The sequence below is a fragment of the Hyaena hyaena genome, unplaced genomic scaffold (assembly GCF_003009895.1).
Source record: "Hyaena hyaena isolate Hyena2069 unplaced genomic scaffold, ASM300989v1 scaffold_258, whole genome shotgun sequence".
Classification (NCBI taxonomy): domain Eukaryota; kingdom Metazoa; phylum Chordata; class Mammalia; order Carnivora; family Hyaenidae; genus Hyaena; species Hyaena hyaena.
In genome coordinates this window covers 832,365-857,629 of record NW_024080891.1, presented here as the reverse complement: position 1 = coordinate 857,629, position 25,265 = coordinate 832,365, and the positions used below count along the sequence as shown (strand labels likewise).

General features: G+C 44.7%; 1 protein-coding gene across 5 annotated transcripts in view; it reads right to left on the bottom strand.

Moving 5' to 3' along the window:
- Positions 1–623: 623 nt before the first annotated feature.
- Positions 624–25,265, bottom strand: part of PDE10A (phosphodiesterase 10A) — a 305,877-nt gene continuing 281,235 nt past the window's right edge. For all 5 annotated transcript variants that reach the window (XM_039245521.1, XM_039245526.1, XM_039245523.1 and 2 more), the window contains 4 exons: positions 11,297–11,408; positions 8,364–8,444; positions 3,732–3,820; positions 624–1,182 (listed from right to left, as the gene is read on the bottom strand). In XM_039245521.1, the coding sequence (XP_039101452.1) occupies positions 1,065–1,182; positions 3,732–3,820; positions 8,364–8,444; positions 11,297–11,408 (400 nt within the window). In that variant the 3' untranslated portion in view covers positions 624–1,064. The remainder of the gene's footprint in view (positions 1,183–3,731; positions 3,821–8,363; positions 8,445–11,296; positions 11,409–25,265) is intronic.

The window sequence follows — 25,265 nt, the reverse complement described above, 5'->3', positions numbered from 1 at the left end:
GCACAGGAGGTGGGCAGCAGATCAAAGTAAAAATTACACACGACTGAAATTTTATGGTTTAATTTGATTTTGAGAGAAACGTATGGTATTTTAATTAAATAATCCGTAAACCTCTCATTTTGAGTGTGAGTCTAAAAGTTTGCAACGACACCAAGTGAAAATATAAAGAAATCATTATTAAAATTCACATTTTACATCCCATAAGACCTGTCTGTTAAGAAGAATTCATGTCTTGCTTCTCTTTTGTTCTTTATGTGAAGGGTTTAGAAAATTTGCCTACGAGGGCACAAAAAACTTAAAAAATATTCTTTGCCAGTTTTTAGATGGATACTTGGCGTTCTGAGATTTATTACGGTGTACGCCTTCTTCCCTTCTCAGGACGATGGAAAGTCTGCCTCCTTCAGTGTGCAACCCACTCACCGAAGCCCTTTCGTATAAACGTACAGAGCACACTTCCGTCCCCCTAAACTTTCAATTCTCGAGGTCCTGAAACAAGCATGTGACTACGCTCCACCACTGATTGCACTTCTTACGCCGTCACCTCAAGGATACTTGTCCCGAGGCAGTCTGCTACACTTCACGCTAATCACGAGTAGGTCACACACGAACATTCACGAGAGTAATATGTAAAAATTCCTATTTATAACCAACAACATCAAAGCAACATGGGTGTTAAAGCCAAAGTACAATATCATAATAGTACCACGTTCACCCCTCCTTACGAAGATACAGCGGAAAAGTACCCCCTTCTGAATAACTGTTGTCCTTTTCCATTAAGGCCTCAGCAGTATGAGCCCATTAGAGAAGGCCTGGTCACAGGTCACGTGGGGTCGCGCGTGGCCAGCTGCTCTGGTCACGGGGTGGTCCTGGCCGATTGTCGTCCACGAAGCGTTACAGACGAGCCTGGCAGGGAGCCATCCGCTTGCCGTGTTTCCTGATGGAAGCTTCTCGAAGAGGCTTGCAGCCGAGTTACCAGGTGTAGGTTTCCTCCCACGAAAATAAAAGGAAGAAAAGTCAGAGAAGCAAGACGGGCGTCTTCGGTGGGGCAGCTGGTCAAGCAGCGGTCAGTCTTCTGTCTTTGCCAGTGGCTTGTCGGACGGCGCATGGGCCCCCGGCTGGGATGAGATCCACACGGCACTCTCCTCCCCTCGGATCACCTTCTCCCACTGGCTCAGGTTATTCCTACAGATAAAAGATGCGGGGACAGGGGATACTTCAAAAAGGATTTCTGGACTCGGTATCAAAATTTAACCACACCAGCCGGAGGCGTAACTGGGCAAGATGGCTTTCTGGCGCCCTCCTAACTCTGATGGTGACTCTCTTGCTGTGGCCACGCAGGGCCCCAGCCTGTCTCCCCGACGTGGCCCTGCACCTTGATTTCCTCCGTAGAGCCTCAAGCCACCAAGGCCTGGGGACACCTATTCCCACTGGCTCCAGACAAGGGCAAAAGCGAACACAGCTCAGGACTTATCTCTCAATCAGTGAGAAAGGCTGACTTGAGAGGCGCCTGGGGGGCTCAGTTGGTCAAGCATCCAACTCTTGGTTTCAGCTCAGGTGGTGATCTCACGGTTTTTGAGTTTGAGCCCCGGGTTGGGCTCTGTGCTGACCATGCGGAGTCTGCTTGGAATCCTCCCTCCCTGTCTCTGTCACTCCCCATTTTCTCTCTCTAAATAAATAAACATTAAAAAAATTAATAAAGGCTGACGTAGAAAGGGGTGCACGCTGTAGGGTGTACGACCCAGGAGCAGGGAGATAAGTAGAAAGGGAAATTCCAGCAGCCAGAATGTCTGGTCACAGCACCAGCAGCCAGGAGTGCGCTCTGCGGGTGGCAGCAGGGCGCTGCCTGGGCTCCCCGTCACATCATACCCGAAACTGGGGAGCAGTCTTGTTTTGAACGCTGTGTCACATATAAAAATCCACCGTAAGTCACACGTGACGCAGAAGCTGCAAATTTCCTTGATGCACTAACGCCATCTTTGTGTTCTGGAAACCTCTGATGTCAGGTGCCTAGGCGCCTGCCCCCCCCCCCCCCCCCCCCCCCCCCCCCCCCCCCCCCCCCCCCCTCCTGTCCATTTCCACACCTGCGGTTCAAATGCTGCAGGTGTGGTCACTCAACCTCCCTGGGCAGTGTGACCCCTGCCCCCGCAGGACCGACAGTTTGCCTCCTCTGGTTCACCAGGAAGAGGTCTCAGCAACGTGTCCCACCTTGCGTCTCGCTTCCTGACACAGAGTCAACCGCAGACACAAAATTCGTACAAGTCACACGCATGAGAAGACACGTCTGGACAAAAGCTCTAAAATGTAACCTGAAAAATGTCACATTTTAGCTTTTGTGCCATATTGTCCTAAACTATCCAGAACCTAAAGGGATATTTTTGATATATTGGAAAAAAGACATCTACTAATTTTGCTCTCTTTCCTCAGACACCAATGATAGGTGATGAACTTTTTAAGTGTTAATAAGACTAAAATGGCCTTTAACAGATTATGTGGTTCAGTCAATTAAAATGAAGCAAGAATGTATCAAAGTTGCTGAGACAGATGAATTCTAGTGCTTGATGATGACAATATAATACCAGGTAGTCATTCTGTTGGTTCTAAATATTTCACATAAAATACAGTGAACTTTCAGATAGGAAAAGACTTGACTATTGCCTAGGATTTTTTTTTAATAGCCTGGATTTTGATTGAGACGCCCATTTCTCTTTGGTGGGGCACTGATTTTCCAACTGATTCCATCAGGAATGAGTCCTAGCTCCAACTCCTTATTGTCCACAGGGCTTAGTCCTTACGTAATAAGATAATACTTTAACTGCTGCTTAAGGTCAGCGATGGTTCAACAAAATAGGCTGGGATGTTTCACGTTGACCCTCCCAGGAGCCGAGAAGAAAGAGAAACCATCACTTACACAGGTAAAAAAGCAGGATCTTTTTTTCCCCCATCTTCCTATTTTTGTACTTTTGTTTTCCTTAAAGTAATTAGTTCATGAAACGAGTTTCAACAGCAGAAGGTGGGCGTATCCTAAAGGCTTCTGGTTGTTTTTAAAACCATTACGTTGTCCACACGCCCCCCCCCCCCCCCCGCCGCAGTGTGCCCACCCCAACCCCCAGGGTGCTTCATGGTTAGGTTGTTGGAAAGATCAGCTGGACGCCGAATTACCCGGAGAATCTCACCCCGTAGCCCCTTGCCTTCCCCGGAGGGGGCTTCTTCTCAAAGTAAAATGACAATCTTACAAAAATCGCAATGTACTTAGCTGAGCTCATTCCTCAAAAGCAATGATAAGGGGCTCAGAGAAGTCTGAAGTTAGGAGGGATGACAGATGCCTGCCAGCTCTTTCAGGAAGAAGACAGAACTCCCGGAGAAAGGAGATCCCGTGCTATTTTCCGCTCCTCGTTTCCACAATAAATTGTGGCTGAGGCTGAGCTCCTCCCCACCAGCAGCCTTGAACACACCCTAAGGCCCTGTCTTTTCAAAACCACACTGGGCACGGATCCCTGGGTCACAACAAACCAAATCCAAAACCAAACACCTTCTTGCTCCTTGGTGGTGGTTGAGTGATTTTATGAATATTATTAACGTATACTTGTTACCTGGGCAAACACACGGCCTGTAAAATTACATTTATTGTAAACCGTAGAGAAGACACAACACAGGTCGATGGGCAGAAAATCCCATACGGAGTCTTAGTCACTTATTAGACTGACCTTCCCAGCTGAAGCGGTGGGACGTACCTGCACGCCTTCAGGAGGGGCTCGGTGGGCGGGAAGATCTGGGTGAGGGTGGTGTAGCAGGGGATGGCCACGGCGTTGTAGAAACCCAGCTGGCCAGGTGCGGAGCCATGGGCAAGAAGACACAAAACTGCACGTTAGCCATTCTTGTAGATGCTGCTTCTCAACTGAAGCTTCTACTCCTCAAGCCTAACTATGGACTCAACTTTCTAGTGCCGCTCTGTGATATCTGGACTGGACAAACACTGTAGTAGGGGGCATTCAAAACGTCTTAAAGTATTTTTTGCAATAACGCACATAAAGAATGGTTAATCTGAAACCCAAGTACAACATCCAGTGAGGCTCCATTTACGGATCGGTCAAGTTATCATTCAAGTTCGTTCTTGTTGCTGCTCAAGGTTTTCTTTTTTTTTTTTTTTCTTCTGAATGTTTATTTTTGAGAGGGAGAGAGGGAGGGAGGGAGGGAGAGAGAGAGAGGGAGGGAGAGAGAGAGAGAGAGACAGAGAGAGAGACGGAATGTGGGAGGGGGGCAGAGAGAGAGGGAGACACAGAATGTGAAGCAGGCTCCAGCCTCTGAGCTGTCAGCACAGAGCCCGAGGCAGGGCTGGAACCCATGAACCATGAGATCATGACCTGAGCTGAAGTCAGATGCTTAACTGACTGAGCCACCCAGGCGCCCCAAAACGTTACTTTTCTACCACAGGCAATTCAGAGTCAAACATGCTCTTCTTCTACACGGCGGCCTCTTCTCCAGCTTAATATTTGGGATTCAGCACCGGGTATTTTGTGGGTTTGTTACCCTTGGCTGTTGGTGCCTTGTGTGGTTTCCTGAGACCTTCTTCATCTCCCTCCTTCCCTATTTTTGACCTACAACCAATCTCACTGACTGTATCACAGTTCTTCTCAGGTTACAGTTCTTTTTTTTTTTTTTTTATGTTTATTTTTGAGAGATAAAGAGAGAGAGAGAGCAAGCCTGGGAGGGGCAGAGCGAGTGGGGGGCAGAATCCCAAGCAGGTTCCCTGCTGTCAGTGGATCTCATGAACTGTGAGATTGTGACCTGGGCCCAAATCAAGACTCCGATGCTTAACTGTCTGAGCCACCCAGGTGATCCAGGTTAAAGTTATTTTAATACACCAGATTTCACAGGTTTTGATCTCCAGCACTTTAAAAAATATATTAAAGGACATTTTCTTAGGAATTTCAGGGCATAGGAGGAATAAACGCTGCTATCCCAGACTGGCCTACTGAAGGGCAGATGAAAAAGACCCGCTGCAATGTTAGCAGAGAACACTGTTACAAATCACTGCCAAGTGGCTGACAACGTGGACAAGATATGACTGGCTCTTTGGGTGAGGTGACCCCCCAAACCAGGGCTTACCAAATTCCTCAAAAAAAAAAAAAAACCCACTGAACTTCAGCGAGATGCAGCCCAGGTACAGACGAACAGACTCTTGGAGGTGCTTACTGTCTGTCTCCTGCGGGGGGAGGTCCACCTCACCAGAACCTTACTAGACAAATGCCTTTGTGTTTCTGTCCTTAACTCTGTAACTCACCCAGGGGCGTTTCTTATTTTAATATGTTTAAAAAAAATTTTTTTTAGCATTTATTCAGTTTTGAGAGACAGAGAATGAGTGGGGAAGGGGCAGAGAGAGAGGGAGAAACAGAATCTGAAACAGGCTCTGAGCCATCAGCACAGAGCCTGATGTGAGGCTCGAACCCACAAACTGTGAGATCATGACCTGAGCTAAAGTCAGATGCTTAACCGACTGAGCCACCCAGGAGCCCCTCTTATTTTAATATTTTAAGCAGCTGTCCTGGAGCAGAAGATCTTGAGAAAGAAATATGGGAAAGCAGAGTATTTTATTATTATGGCAAAGAATAATTTAATGTTAATCCCAATTCAGAAGCAACGCAGTTGGTAAAATATTAGCTATTCACAGAAATATTTTATTTAACACTCTCTCATACTATAAATGGATTCTGCAATTTTGGCAAAAAGCCAAACTCTTGTCTTACTGAATGGTGTGGGGACGGAGGCCCATTCTCCAGCGCCACTTCCAGCCATCCTGGGCATTTTGCTGGGACGAAAGCTTAACTCTCCCGAAAGCAGAACTTTGTTAGGAAGACACCTACTAGTACAACTGCTAGATCATAGGGTAGTTCTATTTTTAACTTAAAATTTTTTTTTAATGTTTATCTACTTATCTACTTAGAGACGGAGAGAGAGCACCAGTAGGGGAGGGGCAGAGAGAGGGGGAGAGTGAATCCCAGGCAGGCTCTGGTGTGGTCAGAGCAGAGTCAGATGCCTCGATCTCATAAGCTGTGAGACCATGACCTGAGCCGAAATCAAGAGTTGGGATGTTTAACCAACTGAGCCCCCCACGCACCCCTTTAACTTTCTGAGGAGCCTCCACACTGTTTTCCAGAGCGGCTGCACCAGTGTGCATTCCCAGCAACAGTGCGTGAGGGCTCCTCTTTCTCCACATCCTCGCCAACACCTGCTGATTCCTGTGTTGTTCATTTTAGCCACTCTGACAGGTGTGAGGTGGTATCTCAGTGTGGTTTTGATCTGCATTTCCCTGATCAGGAGGGATGCTGAGCATCGTTTCATGTGTCTGTTGGCCACCTGCATGTCTTCTTTGGAAAAGTGTCTATTCATGTCTTCTGCCTATTTCTTCACTGGATTATTTCTTTTTTGGGGGGTGCTGAGTTTGGTAAGTTCTTTATAGATTTTGTATACTAGCCCTGTCTCAGACACATCATTGATACAAAACTACTATGAAGGGGCCCATGCACCCAATGTTTATAGCAGCACTATGAACAACCACCCACTTATGGGAAGAGCCCAAATGTCCATCGACTGATGAATGAATAAAGAAGATGTGGTTTCTATACACAATGGAATACTATTCAATCATCAAAAAGAATGAAATCTTGCCATTTGCAATGACATGGATAGAGCTGGAATGTATTATGCTAAGCAAAATAAGTCAGAGAAAGACAAATGTCACAAGATTTCACTCATATGTGGAATGTGAGAAACAAAACAGATGAACATGGGGGAAGAGGAAAAAAGAGATGAGAGGGAAACAAACAATGAGAGACTCTTAATGACAGAGAGAACACTGAGGGCTGAGGGACAGGGGGTGGTGGAGGGTGGGCTAGATGGGGGATGGGCATTAAGGAGGGCACTTATTGCGATGGGCACTGGGTGTCGTATGTCAGTGACGGATCCCTGGGTTCTACTCCTGAAACCAATATCGCCCTGTATGTTAACTAACTAGAATTTAAACAAAAATTGGAAGAAAAGAATTTTGTTAGATCCCTATCTTAAGCCATTGTAGCGAGGTAAGATTAAAGGAATTAACAGGTCAAACATGAAGCAATGAAACAAAGGGTGAGGGAAGAAAACAGAGGCAAATGCTTAGATAATCACACGGTGGGTGGGACAGAGTGAGCAGAGGCCGGAGAGGGCAGACAGGGCCCGACGTGGGAAAGCTCCATAAACAATATTCAAAAGACACTAAACTGTAAAATGCACACGAGACAGGCCCATAGGTGCGTGTTCAGTAAGGAAGAACAACAGGAACCCCATCTGCAATGCTGGCGAAGGACGCGAGCACCCCACGGACGCGGGCAGTGAGGAGGAGAACACCGGAGACCTTCTCTGCGCTGACTTCCTAGAAAGACTGGACTCGCCTGAACTGTTGTATTAATAGTTAACCAGCTTTAAGTAGGAAAACTTTAGAACTTGTCCAAAACCATCATCCTGTGCATTTTCTCAAATGTTTTCTAGGGGCTCCTGGGGGACTCAGTCGGTTGAGTATCCGACTTCGGCTCAGGTCATGATCTCGTGGTTCGTGGGTTCGAGCCCCGTGTTGGGCTCTGTGCTGACAGCTCAGAGCCTGGAGCCTGTTTTGGATTCTGTGTCTCCCTCTCTCTCTCTGGCCCTCCCCTGCTAATGCTCTGTCTCTCTCTGTCTCAGAAATAAACTATTAAAAAAAACTAAAAAAACCCCAAATGTTTTCTAAACTAAGTATTATAACTTTTTGTCCATAACTAACTTCCTCCTGACGGTGTTGGAAGCCTGGCAGTTTTGAAAGACTGTAGGCTGAGAAGAACGCTGCACCATGCCTGCTCACGTGTAGAGCTGACAAGGCACCGAGCTGTCAAAACATTGCAAAACTGACATAAACTATGTGGTAAGACCTGAAAAAATAATAATTAATGTCAACGGACGGTAAGAGAAAACTCAAAATGTACCAGAATGCGGTACATTCCGTGTTAGGAAACGTGGACCTGATCAAAATCTGTAACGCTTCTCTCTAAAAGCTAGCTTCACACAATGACAAAAGGCTTTCTGCTTGTTAAACATGCTAACAGTCCAAATTCATCCACTCTTCTGTTTCAAGTCACCGATACCTGCGCTTACATCTGTAGAAAGAACTGAAGGCAAGGGCAGTTGTGGATTCCCGAAATCAACTAGAATTTCCTAATCCGGGTCTCGCTGTCCCCAAACCCCACGCGAGGGGAGAAGACTTCCGGGCCCAGGCTCCACAGGATGGGGCATCCTTTCTGTGCACGGACGGCCTCCTGAGCGCCTCCCACCGTCTGCCCCCGCAGGGGGACCCATACCTGGCCCTGGGGGACCTCGTCCTTCTTGTCTCTGTCCATCATGGGGATGGGCTGGATTCCCAGCTTCTTCATCTCGTCACCCTGCGACAGACATGGAAAGCCAAGACTTCTCAGCTTATCAGCAGCCTCAAAGTTTTGCTATTAACGAGTTGCTCCCTTTATCCATTAATTTTCCTCAAAATGCATAACGGCTCTGGCTATCGATCCATGTAAATGTCAAACTTAATTAATTAAGAAACTTAATGTGTCGTCTGGCTTTTACCCCGATGCCCCCTCTCCTGGTTCTGCTGTGCGGAAGTTGGTGCTAGTTCTAACGGGAGGAGCACAGGAACCAGGGAGGAGCAGCGAGGGGAACAGAACACCTCGCCGCCTTTTCCCCACTTACGTTTCGAGTGAGTTTTTGTGCATGTTGAACTGGGTGAAGCGAGGCTCTGGAGAGGAGCAGTGAGGCTTTAGCGAGAAATGTTGTATATCAAGAATCAACATGAGCCTGCTAAAACCGGTTATGAGAGACCCGGCGTAACTGGCTGTAAGCACCATAAGGCTATAATCACAGATGTTTATGTTAAAGATCTACTATGCTGCACCCTCTGGGATAAGTACCTTGTGGATATTATTTCATTTATTCTTCAGGGAATACTAGGAGTTAAAACTTATTGTCCCCATTTTATAGATTTTAAAAATCATCTTCCTCTTTTTAGTTATTTGTTAAAGATCGTTAAAATCTTTCTTACTATATCCCAATCTTTTCTGTACTTCCCACTATCCCTCACATGTCTTAATTATTCTCTGATTTTAATTACTTGACAGTCATGCTTATTTTTAGATGTCAGAGGCACAGAACTGAGAACATCCTAGATTTGCTAAAGGTAGGGTCTGGAAACAAACAACTACAATGCTAAGAATTCTGGGTGTGGGATGAAGGAAGTTGTTCTAAGGACATGAAGGCTCTGGAACACAGCTCTGGCTCTAGTGTTATCACTTTAAATGTTAACGTCAAAGGCTCTTGAACTTTTTCCTTTTCCCTCGTGAGCGGGTGACGCCAGCCGGGGCCCTTGCTCAAGGATATTACGAGTCCCGTAAGTGAACAGACCTTGACGGAACAATGACCTATGTACTGTGCTCCCAGATCAGGACACGTGCTGAGCAGGAAGACCGAGGGCTGTGGGGTGGACACCACAGGGATGCGCTAGGGTGAGGCCTGCCCAGGAAGGCTGCAGGCGGCAGGGCGGTGCCCAGAGGGACTCGGGTCAGGGAACCCAGACGGGCTGAGACGTGGAGTAGCCTGGGGGGCAGCAGGCTGTGCAGATCAAGTTCATGACGTCGGCCTTTATCACGGCGGCACGCAGGGACAGACTGGGAATGGCGCTAACATGGCCACGAGTCATCCCCAGCCTGCAGATGTGGCCACTGAGGCACAGAGACAGGCGGGGAAGCTGGCCTGAGGCTTCGTTCCCAAGTACGAAAGCAGGATTCTCACCTCAAGCAGCAGGACCGCAAAGAGCAGCGACAAGGCAAGGACCCCGTTTAGAACGCTGCAGTGCTGTGGGCACGGGGAGGCGGAGTCCTGGAGTGGGGTTGGGGCGGGGGGCACGGTGGGTGCTGGGCAGAGCGGACCTAGCGAACCCCTGGGAGGTCAGCGGGCAAGACGCAGGGACGACAGCAGCTTCCTCCCACGGACTACGAGGTCCTTGAAGACGGCCTCCCTGAGCACCCTGGGAGCTTAGTCAATCTTTGTGGACTGTTTAATCCGTGCAGAATAGAGAGGGGAAGAATCTACGTCGTCCGTCACACATTCATCCACATGTTAGAATACAAACATAGTTACTAAAGTGTGGATTATAGCAGTTAAATAAAATTATCTGCAAAACAATAAGCTAGCTTCAGACCAGCTTCCTCGGGTGCTATTCATAGAACGTGCCCCACGGTACTACTCTTAGACACACAAGCAAACTAAGTGGGCTGAGAATAAAGTCAGCGGTTACAGCGTAGATGTGCACATCTAAGACAACCTTCCTGATTGAGCCTGGTAGTAATGAGGCTTTGGGATATATGTTATAAAATAAGGGGAAAAAACACCATGCAAGAGTATGTACACACAATGAGGAAGGCATTCCAGGGAAATAACACGAGTAGAATCAGTTCGAGGTCTGTGGTCCTCACCCAACGAAGATTCTTCTCTTTGCCATCGTGAAAACAAGTTAATGTTATCAATCGTCTCTAAACTTTCAATGGAATGATTTTCTGGTTTTTGCTCTTTACATCCATTCTTTAATATGGGTGAGGCTGATGGTTTGAATCAGCAACTACCAAACTCTTCACCCTCCAAATTTAATTTTGTCTTTAAACCAAATGAGGTATGCAAAGATTTTGTTTCACCACCTCCACCAATCTATGAATATGCAGGGGCCTAGCTATTTGTGGATTCATTTGAACAAGAGAATATTCTACTTAGCTCTGGAAAGTTCTGAAAGAATTTGAGAAATAAAACACACATTTCTGATAATTTAGATAATTCAGTCAAGAAAAGGTATTCATTAAAGTAATTTCCACGGTTGTTTCCCATATCAGCAGTTTTATGAGTTAAAATCCCACATGTTCTGAAGAACTCATCATTTGCAGCTGAATTAACCCTCTGGTATATTCACAGATTCTCACACTGTCTGTGGTACATCATCTCCCAAATTTCTAGCTGTAGACACACACAACAGGTGACACGGAGGGACTCACAACACCATGGGCTGTACGTCTGCGCAAATGTCTTTATTATCTGCGTAGAAATGCTAATTCCTCTACCGCATGCGATTGACAATCGTTTTCTGAAGGAACTGGCACCCTGAGCCCCTAAGATACTGTTACTTAAGTACCCACACATTTACGTTCTCAGCCAATTTGTTCTCATTTCCACGTTCACGTAAAAATCGAAAACATACCTCAGCCCAGAACTCTGCATATATATCATTTGCTGTCAATTTTGTAACTGGCCACAGTTTTGTTACGGAACAAAGATCACAGGCAGTCATCATCAAACCAATGACACGGTCTCTAGAAGAAGAACAGAAAACAGGTCAGCGTGGCTTTCGCAATACAGGTGAGAAAGACCCCTCGACCTCAGGATTAAAAGGCTTAGAGTAGGCACTGCTTTACGACAGGACGAGGAGGGGCTGAAGGTGCAAAACCAGGGGCGGGGACTTAAGTGGAATTAAAGAGCAGAGTTGGCCAAACTGGAAGGACATGGGTCACCTCTGTCACTGGCCCGGGAAGGGCTTGGCACATGTCCGGCTGCCTCGGTGCTGCGGCTGAAATCAGAAACGACGTGGGCACGTGGCTGCACGTCCCAAGCCCTCTGCTGTGCTTGTACAGCTGTGGGCCGGAGTCTCCCTCCCACGGAGTTTTGGAAATGTACGGGGCCGAGAAACCTTAAAGAAGAAAATCTACCCCAATCCTTTTGTTTCTCTAAGAAAACCGTGAGGTGCAAAGAGAGGAAATGAGGTCCCCAGGGCGTGGGCAGCTGGAGCCCAGGCCGGAGTGACGCAAGTCTGTCCTCCCCTCTGAGTCCGGGACGGGCGCCTGGGGAGCAGCTCTGACCCCCGCGTGCAAGCAGCTCTTTCCCAGCGGCTTTGCATCCACTCTCCGACTTCCCTTTTCTAAATACAGTTTGGTTTCATCTTTTCTCTTGAAGATTAAGACAACGCTGCTTAAGGCCTCCAGCGGACGTCCGCCCTAGAATCTCAATGGATGTGGTCCAGACACATGTGTTTACCCTGAAGGAAGCCTACACTGAGGGTTGCACTAACCGCTAAGTAGTGAGGAATTTTAAAATGCCGACTTTAGCTTTTATGAAGCAAATTACCCAATTTTAAAAAGGCCAACTGTGAAGACACAAAACTGTGTAGCAGGTGAGATGTTGCCGTTTCCAGCTCATTCCATTGGAATCCATGGCTCCTAAAGGCTGCCTGGCTTCTTGTGGCTCAGACGGTCCCCTGCGGGGGCAGAGTTCAGCCCCACCAGGCACACGCACGAACACCTCTCTGCTGCATTGGCAGGGTCTCTGATCTAGTGGTGCCCGTGTACACGATTCCTGGATGTCTGTGACCCGCGTCTGGGATGCCCATCACTCACAACGTTCCCTAATTTCCTATCAGCCACTTCCTTTACGCCATTTGCCTCATTAACAATCTCTTCTACCACTTTACTTATCATGAGAACACGTCTCTCCTGGGGCAGAATGAATAACTTCAAAACCATTGATGAGACTTCTGTGTATCCTTCCTATGACCCCAAACAGATGTCATGTGACGTCCCAAACCCCTTAATGTGATCAGGAAAGTTCAAATTTTCTTGATGAGCTAGTTTCCTAATCATTTTGTGGTTTCAAGTAAGAATATTTCTGGATTTGGGCTTCTAAATGAGTGAGTTTATTATCTGCTTATTCAACAGGGAAGTTCATTAAACAGAAATAGAATGTGAAATAAAACAATTATTCTGTTTCATAAGATTGAAATAATCCAATCTCATTCTATCTATATTCACATATATCTCAACATTTCCTTCTCTTGCCTAAATATTCTAATAAGCTTCGTCTCAAAAAAGATTTTCTATCTCATAAATCTATTAAACAAGATACGTTAACAGAACTAGAACTGGGCACTGTAAAACACAAGGAATCAATTTTCTCTGTGGACAGGATTTCACGGGTGGCGTTGCTACTCTTAGGGTTGAAAAGATTACGACCCAGTTGTCATTCAGATGTCACTGTCAAAACAACTTAGAGAAAACAACCTAAGAGTAGTGATTTTACTGGTAACCAAATAAATAAATAAATAAACAGATGAAAAAAATTTAATTAAATGCCTTTAATAAATAAAATTACTTATTTTCACTCTCAGTGACAAATCAGTTAGATGGTCATGGTTATCTGGAAATATTAATGTGAATTGGAAATCATTTCATTTCTTTCCATGAATGGGATACAGGCCTAACGGGGACAGATGACTGATTCATAATGCATTCTAATAACCAATGGTGAAAGGGACGGAGTTCGTGGTTAAGTGTGCTGTTGGTGTGATCTTACGTAACCTCGTCACTGAACGCGGGATGAGGCTAACGCAATGTCCATGCTACGGATGATTCCTTGGTAAGTAGTGTCAGGGGGTTTGAATACATTTACTTCCAAATTCTGAATGCCTCTACATATCAGGCATAATTCTAGTAATGAACCAAATAGAACTAACATTCTAATAGGGAGAAGCAGAAAATAATGTCAAATATTGCATTGAACAAGTTTGTAAAAGATGTTTTAAGAAGCAAAACCATGAGAGAGTCCCAACAGGGAGGAGTCGGTGTTCAAGTCCTAATGTGTCAGGAACAAGTGTGGTGTGTTTGAGGAATGACAGGCCGGCCTGGCGGACGCGAGGGGCTGCCCCGTCTGGAGACAAGGCGGGAGCGTGTTATTCCAAGTCAGATGTCAGACAGTGGAGGTTGTGAGCAGAAGGGTGACACGCTCCACGTTGTGGGGAGGTCGTTGTGGACAATCACACGCACAGCTGTAGGGCAAGAGTGCGAGGGGCCGCTGAGGAGAACACAGGGGTCCAATGACAGCAGTGCGATTCGATGGCCGCAGTAAAGGCCGGGAAGGGAAAGGAGGGGGCTCCGGAGGTCGGAGGCAGAGCCAGGCTGAAGTATGCGAACGTCTGCAGGAGTTATGGTGACAGAGCCCCCCCTCCCCCTCCCTTCTCCTCAGCCCCACGCACCATCCCAGACCAGGAAGGGTAACTAAAGACGCAGGGTGTCTGCAGGGGTGCTGACATTCTGACCTGAAAGTGAGCCCCTTGCACCAGGGGGCACATCTGTCTTCTCGGAGCCACCCTACCTTAGAATTCTCTCCCCACATCAGAAGGCCACAGAACTTGACACCGGTGGGTGAGCGATGGGCAGAAAGGAAGCCCCAGCTCTCCCATACTGCCCCCAGCCCCCTCCGGGCCCCCGTTCTCTATAACGTTCATCAGTCAAGGATACGATGTCCTATTGGAAGAAAAGTAGAAACACACGGCTGGACCAAATGGACCAGAATTGACTTTATAAGAGATTTCAGGTAGAGACGTGGAGAAATATAAAGAATGAATGCTCATATGATTATTATTATAATTCTGCATTTGTGTTAGCATCTGGAATTCAAGAAGATTGAATGGCTGGGTCAATTTCCACAGCAAGCTGAGAATGGAAGGGTCAGTAACTAATTCTCCACCATCACTGCTCCCTATAGGCTCTGACCTCATTCCAGACTCCCAAATAGCTACTAACCTTTCAAGAGAGAAAGAAGTGAAAAAAAATTGTAGCCCAGTTTGAAAACACAGTAACTTTACCTACTTCCATACAAGCTTATCAGCCAGGCTCCTAACATGAAACAGACCCCACGCCCAAGGGGACCGGAGGACAGCGGACGGGAATGTCCACAAAGGCAGGGACAGGTGGAAGGGAGGCCAGGTGTGCAGTGGCGCTGAGGGTCGGTGACAGCAGGAAGGGACAGGAGAGGCAGCAAGGCCTGATCTGTCCCCAGAAGCACTGGGACGCCAGGGACGCATGGGATGGAGCCGGGGGAGCGGACGACACACCGACTTCTCTCTCCTCCCCTCCCTGAGATCCTGCCGATGGACCAGTCGCTGAATCCAGACAGAAGCTGGAGGGAGGGCCAGGGCGCTGGGCGACCCGGCCCTTAGAGGACAAAGTGGTCAGTGGATGTGGGGGCCCAACAGCAGCTCCCCGATGACAGGAATGCCCCAGAGGGGACAGCGGAAAGCTGTGGTTCACATGGAAAAATATGCCTGAAACTCAAACAACTTAAATATCAAATTGCGCCTCTTCACTCACGTATCCATATGGCATGGAGACAGAAAAATGGGTTTAAAGCCAAAATTTTCTTCTAATCTAAGAAAATCTACTCCATTTGTGTTAGGGGACCCAGGTTAAAGCGTCTGGAAGCCCAGCACAAAACTGCCAGGGAAAACAGAAAAACGAAAGAGAGAAAAGCAAAGAAATACATGTCTGCTTATCTTAGAATGCACGTGCGCGCGCGCGCGCGCACACACACACACACGCACACACAGGGCTGACCGGAGATTTCTATTACGAGGGAGTCTTAATTGTAAGTGGGACAGTGGTTGGGGAAAATGGTGTCAAATAAGTAAAAAGCAAGCATTTGGGGTATGCAACAGTGGATGTTTTGTTCAGAAACTATTCTAGTTCACTTTACCTCCTCCGTTTCACTTTATTTGCTTTTTATTTTTTTAATGTTTATTTTTGAGAAAGAGAGAGAGAGATTGAGAGAGAGAGAGAGAAGGACAGGCAGTGTGAGCAGAGGCAGACAGACTCTGAAGCAGGCTCCAGGCTCCAGGCTGTCAGCAGAGCCCAACTCGGGGCTCGAACTGATGGACTGTGAGATCATGACCCCAGCTGAAGTCGGATGCTTAACTGACTGAGCCACCGAGGAAACCCTCTCCATTTCATTTTAAAATCAGATCATACATATTTGAAAAGAGACTAAGTTAAATCACTTTCCCCTTAAATTATCATTTTACTGATTCTTTCTATTTTTTTTTTTTAAATATTTTTATTTATTTCTAGGAGAGAGAGAGAGACAGCGTGAGCAGGGGAGGGTCAGAGAGAGAGGGAGACACAGACTCTGAAACAGGCTCCAGGCTCCGAGCTGGCAGTCAGCACAGAGCCCAACGCTGGGCTCGAACCCACGAACCGCGAGATCATGACCTAAGCGAAAGTCGGACGCTTAACCGACTAAGCTACCCAGGCGCCCCTCTATTGTTTTTTAAACTTATCTACAAGGAATTTTAAATCACATTATCAGTTACCTTAGATAAATCATGGTTACAATAACTACTGTACTCCTCTAATAATATGGCCCATTTTGGCTATTTATTAAATAGTAAATCAGACTCAGGATGCTATAGATTCTCTGAAAAAATATGAACAGCTGGAGAGCCAAAACCATAGAAAAGATGTTTCAGTGACACAAATAATACAAATAGCTTTCTGATATAAGTAAGTGTAAACCTGGTGCAGTGACGATCTCACTAAAATAAACTTCAAGTTTTCAGGTGTCTGGGCAGCTCAGTCAGTTGAGCAGATGACTTCAGCTCAGGTCATGATCTCATGATTCATGGGTTCAAGCCCTGCATTGGGCTCTGTGCTGGCTGCTTGGAGTCTGGAGCCTGCTTCAGATTCTGTGTCCCTCTCTCTCTCTGCCCCTTCCCCACTTGTGCTCTCTCTCTCTCTCTCAAAAATAAACATTAAAAAATTTAAGTTATCAATTCTTAGTTTTATAGAATCCTAGGTTGCTTCTTTAAAATAAAAACACTGAGAAAAAATTGCATGTCAACAGAGAATCATTCTTGAGTAAATGTTTTTCCAGAGGGGTTTGCTGTTATTAACAACCAACCTAACTTAAAATTTATTTGTCTAACAAAATCCTTGTATTAGTTCTAGAATTAAGAACTCTTACATAGCAACATGGGCTACTGTGTGTAACTTTATTTTTATTTTTTTAAGTTTATTTTGAGAGAGGGGAGAGAGAGAGAGAGAGAGAGAACGAGAGTAGGGAAGGCAGAGAGATAGAGGGAGAAAGGATCTCAAGCAGGTTCTGGGCTGTCAGTGTGGAGCCCAATGTAGGTCTCAAAGTCAGGAACCATGAGATCATGACTTGAGCCGAAATCAAGAGTCGGACGCTTAACCGAAGGAGCCACCTAGGCACCCCTGTGTGTAACTTTAAATCAAGTGAGGACTTAAGCAATTTCAGAACATTTCAAGTTCTTCAGATGAAACATAAAACATACCTAGCAGAACGAGGTGGACAGAGATTTTTTATTTAAATAAAGGATGCACTTCTCTAGATATTAGGTAACTTTATTCTTGACCAAGGTCTGCCTCTGATTTCCTCAGATGAATATCATCTTTTTATTAATAATACTGTACTATTAATTCTAGGTATAGAGAGCCCACTGTCTGTCGCTCATCAACTGACCAGTGGAGTGATTATAATCGATAGCCTCAAAATTTACCATCTAATGTTACCATATATTTAACTACAAACATTTTGGCAATGTCAGATAAATTAATGTGTTAAAAGTATAAGATAGATTCTCCAAAAGAGAACAAGAATTCGTAATCAAAAAAGATAGTCTGCTGATGAGCAAAGGTAAACAGTAAAATAACAGACACACGATGAAATTTCTTTAAAAATCTATTTCCAGCTTCTAGACTGCACACAGGAACCAAGAGAGAAGAACGTAGCTTTGGAGAAGCATCCTTTCTAAAGAGTTTGCAGAGGACTCCTGGGCGCCGTGAATAAGAAGCATCTGGAAAGGGAGGTCCCTGCCCTTTGGATGACATCAGAAAGGCTGGGATCAGGGCAGGGAGCAGTTGTTCGTGTTTCTTTGGAACAGGAATTGCTCAAGCAAGAGAATGAGGAGATATAAACACCAGCAGTATTTGGAGATGGTACCAGTTCATTCGGCTCGATGCCCAGCTCAGCTATTTCCACCAATGAGATGGAATCCACCGGGCACCCGCAGCCTCTGCCGGTGAGGCAGCTGTCCAGACCCAGGCGGAAGCGCTGGCGGCAAGGGCATGTCTGTGACATGGAGGGGTGGTGAAACACATGCAATCACAGGGACATGACATCAGAGTGAACTCAAGAGTAAGAGGGGCCTTTAGGAAACAAGGAAAGAAGGGTTTGCGACAGCCACGAGGCCAGCGCGGGACGTACACCGAAAGCCACCGTGACCGCAAGCCATGCCTGCCATCTCTAAGGACACCACGGAAGGGCTCCAATTGGACAATGTCTTACATTCGCCCATACAGAGTCCCCATAAAGCCGTTGATGAAACGTTACCAAAGCCACATAAAATGTGGGAACATTTCATGCGCTAACGATTCTAAACTGGATGGAAAGCGTACTCGTCACTGTGCACACCCTGTGGGCTGCTTCTATGAGCTGATCAGCTCCTGTTCCCCTTAGAAATGGGATTTGATCCCATCTGCCTGGTTAACCACCATTCTGTGTGTATATATTATATATATTTAATTTGCTTTGAGAAAGAGAGCACACGAGCAGGAAGACGGCAGGAGAGGAGAGAGAATCCCAAGCAGGCTCTGCGTGTGGAGCTCTGCCTCATGACTGTGAGATCATTAAGAGTCGGATGCTTCAGTGACTGAGCCACCCAGGCGCCCCCTATTTTTTTAATGATTTCATCTAAAGACTTACTGATAGAATTGACATACTCCATCTTGTTTAAGGACAAAACACTAGAAACAAAAATGGTTCATGTCTTAGGATATAATCATATTTCTGGACTGTATATTTTTGTTTTTCATGCTTTAATTTGGGTGTAATTTATATAGAATGAAATGCATAGTTTTTCTATGCATAGAATATAGTTTAATGACTGTGACAATGTATACAATCCCAGACTACCTCCCTGCTGAAGACAAGGAGTATCTTCATCACCGAGAACCCCCTCCTGCCCTTTCCCCAACCCTGCAAAGTGCCGGTCTGAGCTCTACCACAATCTCTAGGACCATGAATTCATCTGGCCTATTCTAGAGCTTCATAAAAATGTTTTCATATAGTACACACTGTTTTGCTCAACAAAATGTCTGTGTGACTCATTCATGTTGTTGCATGAATCGGCCGTTCCTAATTACTTTTTATTGCTGGACTGAACGGTACTCTACTGTATAAATGTCAGAAACAGGCTCTCCATGCACCTGTTGCTGGAGATTTGGGTTGCATCCAGTTTGGATATATCATGAATAAGGCGGCTGTAAGCATTTGTGTCTGAGTCTTGGTGTGAACAATATACTTTTATTTCTCTTGAGTCACCTAAGAGTGGAATCACAAAGAAGCATACGTTGAGTTTCCTAACAAACTTCCAAAGTTCTTTCCAGAGCAGTCACACATTTTCCACTCCCACCAGCAGTATATTAGTATTTTAGCAGCTCCATATCCTTGCCAACACCTGGGTCTTGTTGGTCTTTCTCATATGGCCATTCTAGTGAGCGTATCATGGTCTATATCATGGTATGAACTTGGTTTCCTTACATCTAAATATGTTGAGCAAAACTGCATGTTCTTATTGGGATTCAGGTCTGAAAAAATCTTTCACTCTATTGTAACCACTAAAAAAGGTAAAAAAAAAACATAGATGATATAAAAAAGGAGAGAAAAGGGAATCATATAAAATAATCAGTTAAAGCTACAAAAGGTGGAAAAAGAGTAAGACAAAAATAGGAACAAAGAACAACTGTGAAGAAATCAGTAATAAGGATGAGATATATTTATACAACTATATCACTAGTTACTTTAAATGTCAGTGGTCTAAATATACCAATTAAAACAGGTCACCAGAGCAGACCAAAACCAAGACCCAACCAGACTATATGTTGTCTACAAGAAAACCAGATTAAATATAAAGACACATAGAGAGAAAGATACTAGGTTAACATTATTCAGAAGAAAATGGAACCAGCTATATTAATTTCAGACAGAACAGATTTCAGAGCAAGGAAGGTTATCAGCAATAAAAAGGAACATTTTATAATAATAAAGGAGTCAGTTCACACAGAGAAGGAAACGATCTACAAAACTAAAAGGCAAATGACGGAATGGGAGAAGATATTTGCAAACAACATATCTGATAAAGGGTTAGTATCCAAGACCTGTAAAGAACTTATCAAACTCAACACCCAAAAACAAACAACCCAGTTAAGAAATGAGCAGAAGATACTGAATAGATGCTTCTCCAAAGACACCCAGATGGCTAACAGACACATGAAAACATGCTCAGCATCACTCATCATTAGAGAAATACATATCAAAACTACAGTGAGATACCATCTCACACCTGTCAGAATGGCTAAAATAAACACCACCAGAAACAACAGGTGTTGCAAGGATGTAGAGAAAGGAGAGCCCTCGTGCACGGCTAGTGGCAATGCAAACCGGTGTAGCCGCTCTGGAAAACAGTATGACGGTTCCTCAGAAAGTTAAAAATAAAATTACCCTTGACCCAGCAATTGCACTAACAGGTATTTACCCAAAGGATACAAAAATACAGATTCAAAGTGGTACATGCACCCCAATGTTTATAGCAGCGTTATCGATAATAGCCAATCTAGGGAGAGAGCCCAAATGTCCATCGGCTGATGGATGGATAAAGAAGATGTGTATACATACAATGGGTGCAATGGAATATTACTCAGCCACCAAAGAACAAACAAACAAAAAATAAATCTTGTCACTTGCAAGGACGTGGAAGGAGCTAGAGTGCATTATGCTAAGCAAAATAAGTCAGTCAGAGAAAGACAAATAGCATATGATTTCACTAATATGGGGAATTTAAGAAACAGAACAAAGGAACATATGGGAAGGCTGGGGAGGGAAGAAAATGAAACAAACCATAAGAGATGCTTAACAATAGAGAACAAACTGAAGGTTGACGGATGAAGGTGGGTAGAAGATGGGCTAAATGGGTCGAGTATTAAGGAGGACACTTGTGATGAGCACTGGGTGCTGTAAGTAAGTGATGAACTACTGAATTCTGCTTCTGAAACTAATATTGTGCTGTATATTAACTAGAAAAAACAGTTAAACTAAAAAAAGAAAAAAATTGACAGAACTGCCGAGGAGAAATCGATAAATCCAACCTTCTATCTGGAGACTTTACCGCCCATCTTCTATCAGAAATGAGCTGATCCAGCAGACAGAAAAGCAGTGAGACCATGTGCGAATTCACCAAGTTCATCAAACTGCTGGATATAATTGACATCTGGAGGCTACTTTATCTAACAACTGTAGAAAACACATTCTCATTGAACTCACATGGAACATTCACCAAGATGGACCATTTTCCAAGCCTCAAAATACACTGAACAAATTTAAAAGAACAGAAATCATGGAGTGCATGCTCCTAGACAACAATGGAATTTACGAGTTATCTAGTTAGATTTTTCAGTGACAGAAAAACAGCTGGAAAAATCCCTCCTATAGCCGAAGATTAAATAAAGCACTTCTCAGTAACACACAGACCACAGAAGAAGTCAAGAAAAATTTTAAAATAGTCATGACTAAGTGAAAATGAAAACACACAATTTACGCAACTTCTGGGGTGTGGGGAAAGCAGTGTTCATAGGGAAATTTATAACACTGAATGTGCACACTAGAAAATAATAAAGATATAAAATAAAAACATCTTGACTTCTACTTCAGGAAACTAGAAAAAGAAGAGCAAATTAAATCCAAATGAAGCAGAAGAAAATAAATAATGAGAATTAGAGCAGAAATCAATGAACTTGAAAACAGGAAATCCATAGAGAAAACCAACCAAATCAAAAGCTGGGTTTCTGAAAAGACCAATAAAAATAATACTCTCTAGCCAGTCTAACTTAAACAACAACAACAAAAAACCAAAGAGGTAGTTTGTACTAGTAATTTGTATCTATTCTCAGCAATGAGAGAGAATGTCACTAAGATTCCATGGACATTAAAAGAATAATGAAAGGAATACTCTCAATAATCCTATGCCCACAGATTTGATAACTTGGATGAAATGGACCAATGTCCTGAATGTGTCAAAACAAACACAAGAAGAAATAGATAATCCAAATATGCCTATATCTATTAAAGAAGTTGAATCAATAATTAAAAACCTTCCAAAACAGAGAGTACCAGACCCAGATGGGTTCAGATGGTGAATCTGACCAAATATTAAGGAAGAAATTATACTAATTCTCTATAATCTCTTTCAGAGCACAGAAGCAGAGGAAACATGTCCTAACACATTCCATGAGACCAGCAACAGCCTAATCCCAAAACCGTGCTAAGACATTACAAGAAAACTACAGAATGTTACTCTCATGAGCATAAATGCAAAAATCCTCCATAAAATATTAGCAAATCTAACAAAACATTGTATAGAAAGAATTATATACCGTGCCCAAGTATGAGTTATTCCAGATATGTAAATCAACTTCAGTACTCAAAAATCAATTAATGTAATCCATCATGTCAACAGACAAAACGAAAAATTAGATTATTCTGTCAGTAGATGCAGTATAAGCATTTGACAAAATCCAACAGTCACTCGTGAGCTAGGCATGGGGGTTGCGAGGATTTTCTTCACTTGATAAATATCTACAAAATACCTATAGCTAACATCATACTTAATGGTGAGAAACTCAAAGCTTTCCCAGTAAGATCAGGAACAAGGCAAGAATGTTCTCTTTCATTACTCCTTTTCAGTACTGTACTAGAAGTCCTTGCCAATGCAGTAAGACAAGAAAAAGAAATTGATGATACACTGGTTAGAAAAGAAGAAGTAAAACTGTCTTTGTTCACACATGGTATGACTGTCAATGTAGAAAGTTTGAAAGAATCAAAAAACCACTTCTGAAACTAATAAACGATGACAGGAAAGTCACAGGATACAAAGTTAACTTAGCAAAGGCAGTCATTTCCTATATACCTGCAAAGAACAAGTGACATTTGAAATTAAAAACCACATTACTATTTACATTAGAATCCCCTGCAAAATGAAATATGTGTTTATAGGGAGAAGCAAAAGACCCAGAATAGCCAACACAATACAGAAGAAGAACGAAGTTGGAGGATGGACACTACCTGACTTCAATGTTTACTATAAAGCTACGGTAATCAAGAAAGTGAGGTAGTGGAGAAAGAATAAACAAACGTATCGATGGGACAGAGCAGAGAGCCCCAAACATACCCACATAAATATAGTAGCAAATTATCTGTGACAGAGGCAAAAGCAGTGCAATGGAACAAAGTAGTCTTTTCAACCAAGGGTGCAAGAACAACTGAACATCCACTTACAAAAAAGAAAAAATGAATCTAGACAAAGACCTTAAACTCTTCACCAAAAACTGACTTACAATGGATCACAGACCTAAATGTAAACTACAAGCCTATGACACTCCTACAGGGGATACCAGAGAATAATCTGCTACTATCTTGAAGCTCCCCTCTGCTGTTGGCATTACACTCTGTAAACACTTGGTCCTCGGTAAGTGTTAGCACACAGATGGAAAGGCTGCTGTGAACCACTGTGTCTGAAAGTACTGAATGTCTAGCCCTTGAGCACTGGCCGATGAGGAGTTCTCCCAGCTTCTGGCTCTTGGTTGTGCTGCACAAGCCCCTGGCTGAGCCTCCACCCCCACGAGGCATCAGTCCATCTCCTGTCCTCTAGGGCAGAGCTTGTTTTTCTTCTTGCTGTACCCTCCCCCCACTCTGGGACTTCCTCAGTGTTGGCTGTCTCTCTGCTGTTGGAAGTGCAGAAACACTGGGAATGGATAACTATTCAGTTCTAGGCATGTCTACAAATTCTTCACCTTCCCGATAGCCTGGCCGATTTCTTCTCACCGGGACACAGTGAGTCTCATTCTCAGAATTTCTTGACATTGGCCCGCTGAAGGCTCTTGCTCTTCTCTTGCTGGCACGGCCAGCTCTGACGACGTCCTCACTGAAGAGACAACCATGGGATTCCAGGGGCTCCAAGGGTCAGGAATGGGACAGAAGGACGAGGACCTATTCTGGTGACTCAAAGCTCCCGCCCTGCATACAGGCCCGTGTGCCACCTGTGCACAGCTTGAGTCAGGACACCGAGCTCACCTTGCCCCATTGGTCTGGGTGTTAGTTGATGGCAGCTCTGATTACAAATAGAATCAAATCATGCAGTTTTTGATTGTATGTAATGCTATAGTGAAAATGAGCTTAAAACGGCTTTCGGATATGGTCATTATGACTCTCTTACCTTCCCTTATCCACGAAACCTTGCATGAATCCTGGCTGGAGAACCTCACTATACCCCACTGTCCCAAGAAGCCGAAAGGTATGATTCCTGGGGTTTCTCTTCCCAGCGGTAGATCCAGTGCTCCCTGCAGAACCGTTATCCCTGATCCAAGGTTAGAACATCAGGTAGACCATGGCCTGGTAGGAGATGTCCCCTTACCTAACTGCTCCTCATCCAAGAGGGAAGACAGGTGAATGGTTTAAATTTGCCTGGGTGGGGATGAGAGAGGACCAGGAGGCCAAACAGGCACAAAAGGGGGCTGCCCCCCATCAGGAAGCCTCAGTGAAGTCTCTAGGCCTGGCCAGGGTCTTCCCTCCCCAAACTCAAATTTATTTGACCCCAGGGTCAGTTGGGCTCTTTTGATTGGAGAAGACAAAAAGCACTTAGGCCTCTGTATTAGTCTGTTAGGGTTGCTGTAACAAAGTGACACAGATTTGTCTCACAGTTCTGGAGGCCAGAAGTTCAAGATCAAGGTGTCTACAGGGTGAGCTCCTTGTGAGAACCACGAGGGAAGGGTCTGTTCCAGACTCCTCTTCTTGGCTTGTAGATGGCCTGCGGCTTCACATGCTCTTCCCTCTGTCAGGTCAGTATCTAAATTTCTTCTTCTAAAGATATCAGTTATACAGGATTAAGAGCCACCTCTATGGCCTCATTTTATCTACCTATGACTGTATCTCCAAATGCTGTCACATTCTGGGAATTAGAATTTCAACATAGGAATTTTTTTCTGGGGTGTGTGTGTGTGTGTGACAATTCAGTCCACAACAGTATCTAGAACAAAATTTTGAGGATGTTTGTGGTCTGGAGCTGAGCTGGGCCAACGTGGACGGCTGCTTGTTTCTCAATCTCTCTCAACCTTCCCATTCCCTCCGATGAAGTCCATCACCCCTTTGTCTCCCTACAGATTTTGCCACCACTCTAAGTCATGTTTTGTGTCCATCTCTCTGCTAGATTGGAAGTCCTGGGCAGAAGTAGGGCATATGTGGCACCTGGTCCAGGGTCAGCATGTAAACATTGGTAGTCA